Consider the following 15,885-nt stretch of genomic DNA (forward strand, 5'->3'; position numbering starts at 1 on the left):
GTGTCTCACGCTGGGTCATTATTCTCTTTTCAAAAAGAATGCAGTATAGAAAAATGTGCTAAATTTACCCAGCTGAATTATTGCTTCCTGAAGATATGATTGTAAAGGCTGTAAAATTACTTCTAATATCTCCCAGGCAAGTATTTAGTTAGAAATTAATTAGAATAATCAAAATAACGATGTATGCGCATATTTAAGGTGAATGTTCCTTGCCGTTAAAATGTTAAATTAATTTTTACAACCTTATTTTAGCGGACACCTCTCGTAACGGATGTTTCTTCATGTAACCAACGATGTCCGCAAAAGAGAGGTTTGACTGTACTGTTATCAGACGAATCCAACCTGACAAACATAAATGTATAAATTTTTGGTTCAATTCTCCTTTAACATGCAGCATTCTTCTAGATTTCTTATCGGAATCTTCAAAAGCCATGTCTAGGTGGAACTAGGGCATACAACTGACCATACCTGGTACCTACTCAATTAGATATTTTTAACATAGTGAAATAACTGAAAGCTGAATGATTTACACTATTAAAGGAACAATTAACTGTTTTATTAGACACTTACACTAAACAAGAAAATATTTACCATACACACTACTGCTATTTTATTCAATGCTAACACATTTTTCATAACAGTGCTATGGTACTCACCAGACAGTTTAGCTTTCTTCTTCATCATAAGAGAACTGGAGTTTATTTCTGCTTTCCTCTTGTTCGATTCAGCCTTATCAGAAGATGCCTGACTACTTGTCATCTCAATCAGTTCTTTCTCTTTCTCCCTGGATCCTATGCCATCACCTAGTCCCACTGGATCCCCTGCCATAATAGAAGTTTGATGTTCAACTTTACCTTCCCTTTGAACACAAGTTTCGTTTCTTACATCCTGTTCCACTTGATTTACATTCACTCGCGTATCACTTTCACTCTCACTGTCAACATTATCATGCACACCTCTGCTACTTTGTTCATCTTCCAGATCACTTTCTTCCTCGCTTCCCTCATCATCTGTTGACAATTTTGCATGTCTTTTACGAACATTGGGTAAACATTCTCTAGTTCCATGATCCAAGAGAATTTTGGATTCTATTGAATCATGAAGGGGAGGTTTGAGGAAAATCTGAAGGTCATCACTAACACTGATTCCATCACTGATGTTTTCTTCTTCACCGCCTCGTTTAGCAAGACTGACGGACGGCACTGGAATGCTATCTCTGGGCTCCTTGTTTGCCCTAGGTACCACCCTCTCGATTGTAACATCTCCTATTCGAGTGACAAATGGCTCCATACCTACCAGAGGCATACGCCAAATGGCGGATCACTTCACAAGTATTAACATTCTCTGTGAAAGAAAAGAAAACATAATTAATATACAAGTAAGGGCTCAAAAATCACATTAGAATATTACGAAGATTTTTTAAAATATTTTCAATTCAACCAATTTATCGCTAATTAAAATTAGTGATAGACCTAATCATATTTTTCCAACAGATTCTTAAATAAAAAAGAGGTGTTTCTCATAACACTGATTGGCTATGGATACTAGACTAATAGTAAGTGTTTCAAATATGGTATCAATCCTCACAAAGTTTGCCTGTCACAGTTACCAAGAGTAGGCTACCAACTCTGAGAGGTTCTATTACTATAATTATCGTGACCACTGTGGGATCCAGTGACTTACAGAAGAACAAAGCCCTAGTAAATCAGATCCATACCATTCTATGTATCAGGTGAATCAGCTGTGACTTTTTTCTGAAATATGTTCAACCTGCTAGGAATTAAATATCTTGTAGTTGTATCTTATGCAACATATTATCATATAAGGAACATCATGAAAAAACTGTACCCTTTTATGATTGTCGAGTCCACTTCCCTAATAGTTTTCATGAAATGTCACTGTACTGTGCAAACTTTCATCTACTTTATCTAAAGCTGTTACTTGAGAACTGAGTATCTGCTTGGTCAAGGAGGCTGTTTCCTTTCGAGGGAAAAAGGGTGGATGCAGGATTATAAAAGCCGTGATAGGTTAGGACCAATTACAGACATGTCTACTCACTATGGCACATAAATCGTATGCTTCAGAGGTGATAGCTTATGCCAATAATTACTACTGTTCAATGAAGGCTTAAAACTGGGCCATTTGGCTTTAACACACAAGCAGATTTTTAAAGTGACCACTTCTGTCTCCTAGTGAATACAGCATTATAACATGCAAAGCTGCATGCTTCAAGTAGCTGTATGGAATTATACAGAGTAGATAGCTGGCTTCTCAGAGCACTGAGGGTTCTAAATCCTCTTTCACTCATGTTTTTTTAATTTTAATTTTATTTACAAGTTGCTTTACTTTACAAAGGAAAAATTAAGTGTATTGTCCTAATTCAATACATCATGTAATTCCATCATTAGATGGAGTAATCACAAACATGTTTTAACTCATTTGAGCCATCTTCAGTAAAAAAAATAAGGGGGGGAGGGTTAAAGTAATTTATATAATACAAGCTAAAAATGTGCCAAAAAGCATAATGAAGGAACAAATGAAAAAGCAAAAGAGAGACATGACGGAAATAAAAACAGCACAATATACAACATTTACATCATTATATGGAGCAATAAATAACTCACTGCGATAAAATTCAGTGAAAAAAGGGGTTAATACTAAACATAATTGAATCTAAAAACTGTGTTAACCTAAGAAGAAAAGATATAACAATTCAAAACAGTATGAAATCACTGTGTCGAAAATTCAGGCCGAATGTCTGCTTTTGTACAGACACCATCACATCGAATGGCTAGGAGGGGAGCGGGAGCGTAAAAGTTTGAGAAATCAAGCCTGAGATAACTTGCAGGCGAAATGCATGTGACAAGTGATGGAAAAACGTCGATGAAATTTAAAACTTTGGAACAACAGCATTCTCAATTTCTTCTCAATCTAGCGGTCCCATTCTCGATTATTGTTTCACAATGTTGGCTGGTTTGTTTGCCTTATTTTAAAAAGTCAGGAGGGCTGCGACAAAAATTGAGAAACTGTGTTGTCGCAGCCCATAAATCCATTGCACCTCCAGTTGCAATAGCTGGTCCCACTATAAACATCCCTTGTAAGGGGCATTAAATGCCTCAAAATATGTGTACAATAAATTGCAACCTTTTATTTTATCAAATTTGCACTCCAAATGCTTAAATTATCATTTTTCATTACCCTCCCAACTAGAAATACCACATCCCCTCCAGACTTCACTCTCCACGCTACATTTATATATGTACCTTTATTTTATTACACAGAGCACAGCTATCTGAAGAACCTAACTGGTATAGATATTACAATTACAAAATTACAGCAGAAATAAGGAAGCCTACAAACACCATGAACTTCTTGAAGAAGCAATGCTCCTCATCAAGTCAATTTATAGAGATCTTGCCCACCATGATTTGCTAAAAGATGCTAGCATGAGAAATATCAAACTTTTAACAGTGTAATTTGGAACCATATGTCTAAAAATGTTCTTGCATGTGTAAAACCCTAAAGCTGTGAGTCCATGATGCTGTGATAACCTCTGTTATGGGAAATACAAGGAATGTTAGGCAAGTATCCAATCAAGGCGCAATTCATCCAGAACTCAATGCATTCAAATGGAAGGTATAAAGGTAAAAAAAAAATCGTATGATAGATAAGTGCAGAAGTATTGCAAATGATTACCAAAAGTTCTATACCATAAAAGCCGTATGTTAGCACTTTGTTTGTAAAGTGGCGTGCAACTGAATCTATCTTAAACAGAAAAAGACATTATCAGAAGAGTGTTTTAGCTGACAAAAAATTTTAAGATATGGGAGCCAGACCTCAGGTTATCCCTCATAAACCGTCTAGCCATTTAGCATCCACATCAGTGGTGAGAGGGCTTAAAATTCCAACATTTTTCCCTATATGATTTCCACAGTGCACAAGTTAAATATTGTTGGTTCTGTCCCTCACGTTAACTTCTGCTGGACTCGATACAGGGACACTGAAAATCCCCATGGTATCGCTTCATGATACAAGAGTGCGCATTTGGTGTGCAGATAGTGAGGGAAGAATAACTGGACCCATACATTTTTTTATGAAACACTGACCTCTGAATGACAACTGGAGACACTATTGTGCATCCCTTCTTTAAAATTTTGACTGGGGAAGAGAGAGACTACGCCTACCTTCAGCAAAATGGTGCTATGGCCCACATTGCAAGTATTTCTATGGCTGCATTAGAAATGTGTTCGATGACCAGATAATCAGTAGGGGATTTTGCCAGCTCGTTCTCCAGGTCTAAGGATGTGAGACTTTTATTTGTGGGGAAATTATGAAACAGGTCTAATGGAGGCTCTGGAAAACAAAATCAAGAGAGTGAAATATTGTTGTTGATTGATGATTGATGTTTGTTTTTTAAAGGGGCCTAACATCGAGGTCATCGGCCCCTAATGGTACGAAATGTGATGAAATAAGATGATAAATTACCACAGGGACTCGTATTATCCCGTGGTGTTCCTCATATAGGGGGTACTAATCATAGGCAAGCCAGAACCATGGGTTCCTTCATCCCATGGTGTCACTCATATAGTGCTACTAATCACAGGTACTGTAAAAGCCATTGTGCCCACGTTTGCTACTAATCACAAACCTATTTGGTACCCAACATAGTGGTACTACGCGCAAGAAAGTTGACCCATGGTGTTCCCCGTGTGGTGGTACTAATCACGAATAGTTTCATGCTTCTAATTTGATCATCCCTTGGTCGCCCCTATTAGTCGCCTCTTACGACAGGCAGAGGATACCGTGGGTGTATTCTTTGTCTGTGTCCCCCACCCACAGGGGGTAGATAAAGAGAAAAAGGAAGAAAAAAGTAGTCATCCGTCATTTCGAAAAATGAAGTAACGGACAAAGAAAGGCAAGGGCCACGAAGGGCGTGAAAATGAAAGACTCCCTAGGGCTCGAATACTCTAATACCGTCGGGGTCGGAAAAGAACAAGAGTTGACCAAGGGATGTCGGACAGGATAGATGAAAGTGAGGAGCCTGGCACAAGTAAGTGGAAGCAATACCAGGACTCAGGTTAGTGGCTCCATGGTCGCCAACCCACACTCCCAAGTTGAGAGCCCCTTGGACCCCTTTTAATCGCCTCTTACGACAGGCAGGGGATACCGTGGGTGTATTCTTCATCTGCGTCCCCCATCCACAGGGGGTAGAGAGTGAAATAACAGAAGATGAATTATGATGGGTGACACAGAATGTCCTTCAAAAAAAAAATGCCAGGTCTGCATAAACGAAAATGGAAGTCATTTTTAGCAGCTGCTATGACATTAAGGTAAGAAAAGGAAAAACACTAGCAACTTTTTATTTATTTCCGAGTTTTTTTATGATAATGAGACTGTTTCCTCATCCTTTCTGCTGAAGAGAACAGTGGCAGTTTCCAGTGGGAAGGAGCGGTAGGGCTCTTTTACATCAACTCACTATGCAAGACTCCTTCAGTTTGCCGTAAACTCTTATTTAGTGGTCACTGTATATACAAGAGCCTAAATCAGTTTCAGATAATATTTTCTCAAGAAAATATATATATAAATATATATATCTAAAATACTAATAAGGATTAAGAGCTTTAAAGGTCATTTGAGAAGAATGACATGTCTGGATACAAGCAGCCTGTGGATTCAAGATGAAGTGTATAGACATTTTTAACTGTCACTCACTGAAATACTTATATGAAAATACTGTCCTTGATATTTGTGGAAGAATAGACAGTGCTAAGCGCTAATATATTACTAGCACTGGAACGGACATTTACTAGTTAGTCACTTGACATAGATAAGCATAGAAAATTACCAAACAAATAATTAATTTTCTTTCATGCAATAATTATTTTTAACTGATATTTTTACCTAAATTCCTGTTACTTCAGTATGAAAGTTATCCTTTCAAGAACATTCATACCATCAACAATTACTACAGGTACATTCTTTGAAGATGGTACACATTTATCCATGAATTTAAACACACACACTCAGACAAATGAGGCCCACATAAATTTTTTACCTGAAATATATTCCGACTAGTTGAAGATTACACAAAGTGGATTTCATCAAGGTGAATAACAAAAGGAGCACAGGACAGAATGTGCAGTATGTCCCTAGCTTTAACACATACCAAGGCAGAGATATTAAATTTCTTCTTATAAATTGAATTATACCCATTTCTGCACCAACATTCTGAACATTGAAGACATGGCAGCATGATGCTTCAGATGTCGTTTGTATACAGACTTGTCTGGTGACATCAAGAAGAGGTACGAATCATACGAAGCCTTTGTCTTGACCAATGGATAATTCCTAACAGTACCACATTTGAAAACATTCACACTTCAATACTCCTTTCCATCAGTGCTACGCGTCTGACTGAGGAAATAATTACATCGCTGAATGTGGTTGCTTACGATCAACTATGTATGCAATAGAAATGGGTATCCTTTCAGTTAAAACTGTAAATTGGCATTGCTGCCTTGGTGCTTATTAAAGCAGGGAGCCATATACGGCACATTCCTCCATGTGTTCCATTACTGTTATTCGCGTAGGTGGTGACAAACTATATGAAATAAACAAGAATTAATTCAAAGGTTCACATTATTCATATTAAGTTCTATAACTGTAGGAAATTGCATGACTGAATGGTTAGTAATGGGTCCTTTTCTTTTTACGCTGCACCAACACAGGTAGGTTTTATGCCAACAATGGGCTACGAAAAGGCTAGGACAGGAAAGGAAGCAACTGTGTCCTTAATTAAGGTACAGCCCCAGCATTTGCCTAGTGTGAAAACAGGAAACTACAGAAAACCAACTTCAAGACTGCCAACAGTGGGTTCGAACTCACCACCTCCCAAATGCAAGCTCACAGCTACAAGACCCTAACTGCAGGGCCAACTTGCTCGGTTAAGTTCTTATTCATCTTCTATTTAAGAGAAACAACTTTTCTTACTTTACATATTTTTATATAACTTTTTCATGATGATAACTACCCAATAAAAACAAAATACAAAATGACCATGCACAAATGAGAAAGGACAGACTGTGACTCACAATAAAAATTGAGAAATTAGTTCTCTCCAATTAACTACAATATTACCAAAAACACTGTATAGGAAGTAGTACAAAGTACAATGACTGAAGCATCAAATTGGAAATACAATGACCGGCTTCCATTATAACAAATTTTCTAGTCGGTCGAACAAAATTCCAATTAAAAGTAAAAGATAAAAGCTGAAACATGAAATTGCTAACTACCAAACAAATCAAATCCCATGGCACAACTGCCCTATAGGACCTTGGTCTACCAAGCGACTGTTGCTCAGCCCAAACGTCTGCAGATTACGAGGTGTTATGTAATCAGCATGGCAAATCCTCTTGGCTTTTATTCTTGGCTTTCTAGACGGAGGCTCCTATCTTACAGTCAGATAGCTCCTCAATTGTAATCATGCCACAGGGCTGGCTTTATTAACCACAGAGTGAAAAATTTAGTTTCATCACTTTGTTTAGTCTTTGTACGACATGGTTACTATGTTGAGATGTCATGTTCTCAATGTCTGGCTCCATGGCTCCATGCTGGCCTTTGGTCAAAGAGTACTGGGTTCGATTCCAGGCCAGGTTGGAGATTTTGACTTTCATTGGTCAATTTTTCTGGCTTCGTGGCTAGGTGTTTTTGCCATCTTCAAAATTAGGAATCATCATCTTAGGTAGGGTCCCATCCTCGCAGACACGCAGGTCACCTGCAAAGCGTCAACTCAAAAGACCTGCACCATGCCTGTCTGGAGGCTACACACAAAAAACAATAAGTATTAGATCATTCTTTTTGTTCTATTAATGTTTATTTTGTGGGTAAAATGTCACAATAGTAGCTAGACCTGAGTGCAATTAACAATAATACACACTGATGAACAAGTGAATTAGAGATAGCTTCTGTTTTGGGCAAATGGGTTGTGGTCGGCCCAGTAAATGCAATAGTATCGCGTAGCGCTTGACTGCAATGTCGTCAGACCTTGTACTGACCGTGTGAGTAACAGTTGACCACAGGATGGGCAAGACACGAGATCTCTACAAATTTGATTGTGGACAGATTATTGGTGCCAGCCGTATGGGTCATTCCATCTCCGAAGGCGTTGAGGTACTGGCCTTCCATGGACCATGACGTCAAGTGTATTCAATGAGTACATGGATTCAGGAAATACCACCAAGACCATCAGGGTCAATGATAGACAGGTCTAGAACATAGCAGATCACTAGAAAATTCAATGCTGACAACAATGAATCAAGAGCAGTTATGCCATCCAGAACCATCTCCTCACAACAGTGTACAGGAGTCACTATCCCACAGGGCACCTCTGCTCACCACACATCAGAAGGCATAGGAACATTGCCTTTGGACTTTCAAAGTGTGGCAAAAGGTCGCCTGGTCAGATGAATCTAGTACCAGGTGGTACACGCTGACAGGTTATGATTGAGTCACCCAGAACACATGACAATGGGTCCCTCTTGCCAGTAGGTTACAGCTTAGTTGATGGTGGTGGTGGTATCCTCGTATGAAGACTGTTCACTTGGTATAAAATGGTAGCCCTGGCATATCTGTCAACATCCCTCACCAGCTAACATTACAGGAACCTGCTGACTGCTCATGTACACCCATTTGTTCATCCCCAGCACCCTGCAGGAATTCATGGGTTTCCCATCCTAATGATCTCAAGGATGAAGCTAAAGCACTTCTCAATTAGCGATGTCTTGCGTTCACCAGCAATTCACGTTTGGGGCATGAGCTCAGCAGAGGTCCAAGAGTTTCAATTTCACTGCAGTCTGGAAAATGGCAGCGGACTGTGCTGGAACATGGACCGGATATTGTGCGAACCACTGTAATGATGCATGACATCTTCAGAGCATTTGTCCATTTGGAGTATGAAATACCCTTTCTATTGCTCACCCATGAATTAGCTTGAGGAACATCTGAGTACAGAATGACTCCCTTGCCTCTTAAAAGGCCTTTCAGGTCTTAAAGGCATCATTTCAAAGTTCCTTCCATACGCGTTTACCAGTCCAATAAATGGCTTTGATTGGCTAGTTGTTTAAGTTAGGGCTAAAGCCTTTTCCATTGGAAGATTTCTGAGAAAGTGCAAATGAGTGGCTGATGTGCAGCAAGGTATTACATATGTTAATGTACTGAACTGAGGCTTCCCAAGTGGCCCTCATCAGCGGTAGGCCTCAATACTTTTTGGGAGCATTTAACATTCCATCAGGACAATCACGAGGAAGTCCAACGATTTCCTTAGCTCATCCTTTCACAGTCGTATCGATGTCCTCTAAAAATCTGTGTTTGATATTTGTTATATGATATATTATGCTGGGCCAGATATATTGGTTCACAATTGAAATCTTCTTACAAGTTGCTTTACATTATAAAAATTGTAAAAGGAAACAATAAGTTAAACCACCTCTCCAATACTTATAAATCCCTATATTTAGGATACTATCATTACAACTGATGTTATAGGTTGGGCCATGTTTCACTTAACTGTCGTAAACATTTTCAGCCACAATAAACTTAACCTAAAGTTTGGTCAGGGCCCCGAACCCAGTGATCTCAAAGTATAGTAGTTCTCTAAAATCCAATGTTCACATTAGTGAAGATCAATTACCATAAAACTAGTGTGTACGATAACAATTTCAAATAATTAAGATAATGAACTAAAAACACTACATCCATACTGACGGAGGTTAAAATACATCAAATTATATGAGCTGATATTAAAGTAAATAAAAAAAATCATACTGGATTTTACATTGCTATCAGTCAATCACTAAAATGGTTTTTTTACAATACTATTATTTTATTTTCGTTGAGTGATGTCTAAGGTAAATTAGAGTAGTCACTAGTTAAATCTCATTCTATTGCATAGAAATGAGTCAGGTACGAAAAACCACTTAATAGTTGGTTGACTAATGGAGCAGTTCACATCACAGAATTGAATCACGCCTGAAACTGCATAACCTAAGTATGTAGCAGAAAATGTCCAGATTTCCTTCAATAAAAGGTTGAAACTGAAAACAGATGTCCTCGAGTTTCTACTGGGAGTTCAAAAAGTCTTAGATGGAGAATGAAACGCAATGAGCGTGTAATGAGGTCTGAAAATATAAAAGATAAAAGATGTGCGTCAGCTTCTAAAAAAATAGAGTACCCAATAAAGTGAGAGTCTAAGACCGCTTATGTTGGTAGAGAGGCGACTAGTCACCTTAGCCGCTCGAGGAGGTCTGGTAATCGTCTGTCCACTGCTACGTGTGTTGTAGGGGTGTGCCTGCATGGGCGGAGAGCAAGTCAGGAGGGGAGGGGTAGGCGCAACCTTGAGAGCGCTAGAATTTGTCAGCGAAGTTATGGCATAAGGAGGAGATAAGGCGGAAGCTGCTGTTAAGACTGGGGTGTTATTTAAGAGTTTATAATTGAAAATTCTCATTAAATCATTATATCATTATATATATATATCATTATATCAAAATTAGTAAGCAACCTGGGGACTTGTTCAATTATCGGGCTATTGCTTTCAGAAACTTCATTCAAATGATTATTATTGTTATTAAAGTGCTGATCAAAAAAAAAAAAAGTTTTCAAATTCGGTCATTAAGTTGCTTTTATTTACATATTTAATAATGCGAAAGTCCTGATCAATTGTAGTAAAATTATGGCCGGAATCCCTCATATGGTTGCTCATAGCTGAGTATTTTTTATGCTTTAAGGCGTTATAATGTTCCAAGTACCTAGTTTTAATACTACGGCCAGTTTGCCCAATATAAGAAAATTCACACTGGGTGCACTTAAGTCTGTAAATACCAGAATTCGAAAACTTGTCCTGAGAAACATTTTACAGAGTTGGAATTTAAAAATATGTTCCGATTAGTGTTGCGAGTACAGTAGGCGATTCTGATATCGTGCTTCTTTAACGGGTTAGTAATGCTGTATACAGCTGGGTCAGTGAAGGTGAAGGTGGCAATTTTTATTCTTTTAGACTTATCAGAACTTAAGTTTGTGGAATTTTTTGATTTTATTTTACCAATAATCTTATTGATCATGCCAGGTTTAAAGCCGTTAAGTTTTGCTAGTTCTTTTATGTATTTGAATTCTTTTTTCCGATTAGAAGTAGATAGTGGGACATTTAATGCTCGATAAACTAAACTGTAGAAATTTGCTTGTTTTTGAGACTGAGGATGTAAAGACTCGTTCCTTATTGTCAAAGGAGCAGCGGAGGGCTTTCTGTAAATTTGTAAAATGAAATTATCATTGACTCTGGTCAAGTTTAGGTCCAAGAAATTCAAAGACTTGTTGACTTTGTCCTCCTTAGTGAACCAGATATTGCTGTCACAGACGTTAAAGGTCATTTATGTGTTATCACTATTATTAAGGTGGGTGTCGATGATGGCAAATGTATCATCGACGTATCTTAGCCAAAGCTGTAAACCATTGATTTTATTGATTATCTTATTAGTCTCCAGGTTATCCATAAAAATGTTCGTAAGGATTCCAGATATCGGGTCGCCCATCACTAGTCCCTTCTGATGATATATTTTGTTATTAAGTGTAAAAAAAATTGTTGTTTAAGATAAATTTTAACAATTTGATCAACATCTATTTCACATTTACTTATAGTGTTCTGTTTCAAAAGGTTAGTTTCTATTATACTAATGGTTTCATTTATTGGATACTAGTGACATCATACGAAACCATAACTGTCATGCAACTTAAATTTAGAAAGTTTACTGAAAAAATCAATTGAATTCTCTACGTAGACTTCATTGTTGAAATTATAATGAATATTTAAAAAGCGGTGTAGAAATTTTCATACCTTATAGGTGGGACTATTTCGACTGTTTATAATAGGGTGCATTGGTACCCTTTTTTTATGTATTTTCGGTAACGCTTTGGCCGTACGTAACCTGGGATTCATAATAGTGAGTTTTTAATGTTCATGCTCTTGAAAGAGAAAAGACGAATTTTTCAACAAGTTCTTTAAATTACGTTGGATCTTTAAAGTGGGATCTTTGTCGATTCGTTTGTAAGTAATGGAGGAAAAGAAGTCTTCAGTTTTTTCAATATATTCGCTCTATTTAATAATACAGTTGTAGAGCCTTTGTCGGCTTTTGTAACTATTATATTATTGTTTTTGATTTTGTTCTTTACAAAAGATAATTGCTTGTTAAGATCTAAAGAAAGCTTGGATTTTATTTCATTAGTTAAGAAAAGAAGCTTCTTTTTTATATCATATTTAACATCGTTATGATGTTCAATAGGAAGTTTTGAAATATTAGATTCGATTTCTGTAGTGTTGGTAACCAGATCATCAATTTTATTGGGGTTGGGCCAGTTAAACTTAAAACCTTTGTTAAAAGGTACATTTTACTGTCTGAAAAGCTTGTGTTGGGCACCTTCACAGTGTTTGGAACAACATTGATTTGGGGAGAGGGTGTTCTAGTGATTTTGAAAGATCTGACTAATTTTATTTTTGACTCTTTAAGAAATGTCAATTTATTTTCTAAAACTGCTTGTTTTTTACTCATCGTGACTGACACCTTATCATTTGCAAATTTAGGAAAAGAGTCCCATTCTAAGATGAACTACTCCATTAGTCAAACAACTATAAAGTGGTTTTTCGTACCTGACTCATTTCTATGCAACAGAATGAGATTTAACTAGTGACTATTCCAATTTACCTTAGACTTCACTCAACGAAAAATTAAAAAAAATTTAATAGTATTTTTAAAAAAATCATTTTAGTGACTGACAGATAGCAATGTGAAATCTAATATGATTTTTTATTTACTTTATTATCTATATATATAAAATAAGAGTTTTGTCTGTACATTGCTCAGAATTTGAAAAGAATGGTATTTCTGTATCGGTCATGTCCACAGTAACAAGAAAATGCATTTTTTACTTTTCCGTAATTTCTGTCTGTTTGTATGTATGTATGTATGTATGTACACGCATCACGAGAAAACGGCTGAAGAGAATTTAATGAAAATCGGAATGTAAAGTCGGGTGATGAACCGCTACAATCTAGGCTATAAATTATTTTAATCACGCCGAGTGAAATTGTAGTTTACGGGAAGGCCTGAAATTTAATTCTCAAATATTTATGTTATTAGTGGTCGTGTCTTAATGAAAATTGCTAGACAAAGATAGGAAATAAGTCGCTACATTATAATCTATACACGCTAAGAAAAATGGTAGTTTAGGGGAAGGCCTAAAATGTAATTGTCAAATATTTATTTTATTACTGGTCGTATCTTCACAAAAATTGGTATGCAAAGTCGGGGAATAGGTCGCTATAATCTAGGCTATCAATAATGTTATTCCCACTGAGTGAAATGGTAGTTTAGGGGAAGGCCTGAAATGTAATCTATATATATAAAATAAGAGTTTTGTCTGTACATTGCTCAGAATTTGAAAAGAATGGTATTTCTGTATTGGTCATGTCCACAGTAACAAGAAAATGCATTTTTTACTTTTCCGTAATTTCTCTCTGTCTGTATGTATGTATGTATGTATGTATGTATGTATGTACACACATCACGAGAAAACGGCTGAAGAGAATTTAATGAAAATCGGAATGTAAAGTCGGGTGATGAACCGCTACAATCTAGGCTATAAATTATTTTAATCATCCTCTCATCTCCGATAGATAGGATTACTGCAGCGTACCGAGGTTTATTTAATTTGCTTGACGTGGCACTGACACAGGTAGGTCTTATGGCGACAATGGGATAGGAAATGAATAGTGGTGCGAAGGAAGCGGCCTTGGCTTTAAGGTACAGCCTGGTGTGAATGGTGTGAAAATGAGAAACCACGGAATACCATTTTTTTTTTTTTTTGCTTAACGTCGCACCGACACAGATATGTCTTATGGCGACAATGGGATAGGAAAGGTCTAGGAAGTGGAAGGAAGTGGCCGTGGCTTTAATTAAGGTACAGTCCCAGCATTTGCCTGGTGTGAAAATGGGAAACCACGGAAAACCATCGTCAGTGCTGCCGACAGTGGGGTTCGAATCCACTATCTCCCGGATGCAAGCTCACAGCTGCGCGCCCCTAACCACACGGCCAACTTGCCTGGTCGTACCGACTGTAACAGCCTGCCTGTATATTGGTGGGAAGTAGCTGGGGTGTAAGATAACTTTCTTCTTTAGCATGCCATTCCTCTGGTTCATAGATTTTCTGATATATCTGGTACTAACACACTGGTTCATCATAGTATTCGAGCTATACAATCCCTACTCTGAGCCGCTGATTGGAATGAGTAGTGTGCATATTTAACGGAATAATGACAGAGGAGTGTTCACAGCAGTCTGCGACCTGGTTATTCCAGCTCTGGAACTTTGGACTCTTAGATCGGCACCGTAGTACTGTTCGTTGAAAGTGAGAAAGTGTGCGGTTTTTCATTTGATCGAGTATTTTATATGATAACATTGCTTTCAATCGCTACATTCCTACTGACGTTTTTGTAATGACCTATGTTGAATTCAGTTAGGAAAACCACCAAGTCAGTCTTTCTGAGAATTCCGTAGCGAAGCACGGGTACATCAGCTAGTCAGCTCATATAATTTGATGTAGTTTAACCTTTGTCAATATGGATGTAGTGTTTTTAGTTCATTATCTTAATTATTTGAAACTTTTATAACCTTGCACACTAGTTTTATGGTTATTGATCTTCATTAATGTGAACATTAGATTTTAGAGAACTACTACACTTTGAGATTGCTAGGTTCAGGGCCCTGAACAAACTTTAGGTTAAGTTTATTGTAGCTGAAGATGTTTATGACAGTTAAGCGAAACATGTCCCAACTCATAACACCAGTTGTAATGATTGTATCCTAAATATAAGGATTGGTAAGTATTGGAGAGATGGTTTAACTTATTGTTTTCAATTACAATTTTTATAATCTGATATCCAATACAGTCGCAATGAGATTTATAACATGTAAAGTTGCTTTACGTCGCACCGACATAGACAGGTCTTATGGCGACGATGGGACAGGAATGGATTAGGAGTAGGAAGGAAGCAGCCGTGGCCTTTTGCCTGGTGTGAAAATGGGAAACCACAGAAAACCATATTCAGGGCTGCCGACAGCAGGGTTCAAACCCACTATCTCCCGAATACTGGATACTGGCCGCAATTTGCAACTAACTATGTGGCCATATTTAGTCTCGCACCTCTTCTCTCAGTACAAAAGGTGAACCCAACCATCATCAACTTGGTCTCTCTGCTTCTCTTACCCTGTATGGCCAAATCCATTATTATCATCCTCCATTTGCCTTAACAGCTCTACCTCTGGAGCTTGTTAATACAAACAACTGCATCAAGTTCATTCTTAGTCTTTACCTTCTCCTCATGCAAGTGGCTCTCCTGCCATTGTTTCCAGCCACATTCATTCTCGCTACTTTCACATCTGTTACTTCCAGTTTATGAATAAGATATCCTTGGTCAACCCAGCTTTCACTCCCTTAAAATGAAGTTGGACTGAAAACAGAGCAATGTAAGGATAATTTCATCCAAGAGCACATTCCTTTCTAGCAAAATACTGTTGATAGAAGCTGCTAGGATAATCAAAGTCAATTCCTACATCAAGATGATCTATCAGGTATCTAGACAAGTGCTGATCCTCCCATCAAAGAAGCTCATCTGGGGCCAAGGAGGAATATAAAGTAACTGGGAGTGGTGATGAAGCAGCCCATCTATATGAAGGAAAGAGCTTAGATTTAGAAGGAAGTGACCGTGGCCTTAATTAAGATACAGCTCCAGCATCTGCCTGGCGTGAAAATGGTAAACCACATCTGTCCACTTTTTAA

At 37.7% G+C, this 15,885-nt stretch overlaps 1 protein-coding gene across 1 annotated transcript in view; it reads right to left on the minus strand.

Moving 5' to 3' along the window:
- The window catches only part of LOC136863553 (uncharacterized), a 452,780-nt gene that overhangs the window by 427,083 nt on the left and 9,812 nt on the right, over positions 1-15,885 (minus strand). Inside the window, exon 2 of the mRNA XM_067139933.2 lies at positions 657-1,344. Within this exon, the coding sequence (XP_066996034.2) occupies positions 657-1,305 (649 nt within the window). The 5' untranslated portion in view covers positions 1,306-1,344. The remainder of the gene's footprint in view (positions 1-656; positions 1,345-15,885) is intronic.

Source organism: Anabrus simplex, chromosome 2, assembly GCF_040414725.1.
Source record: "Anabrus simplex isolate iqAnaSimp1 chromosome 2, ASM4041472v1, whole genome shotgun sequence".
Classification (NCBI taxonomy): Eukaryota; Metazoa; Arthropoda; class Insecta; order Orthoptera; family Tettigoniidae; genus Anabrus; species Anabrus simplex.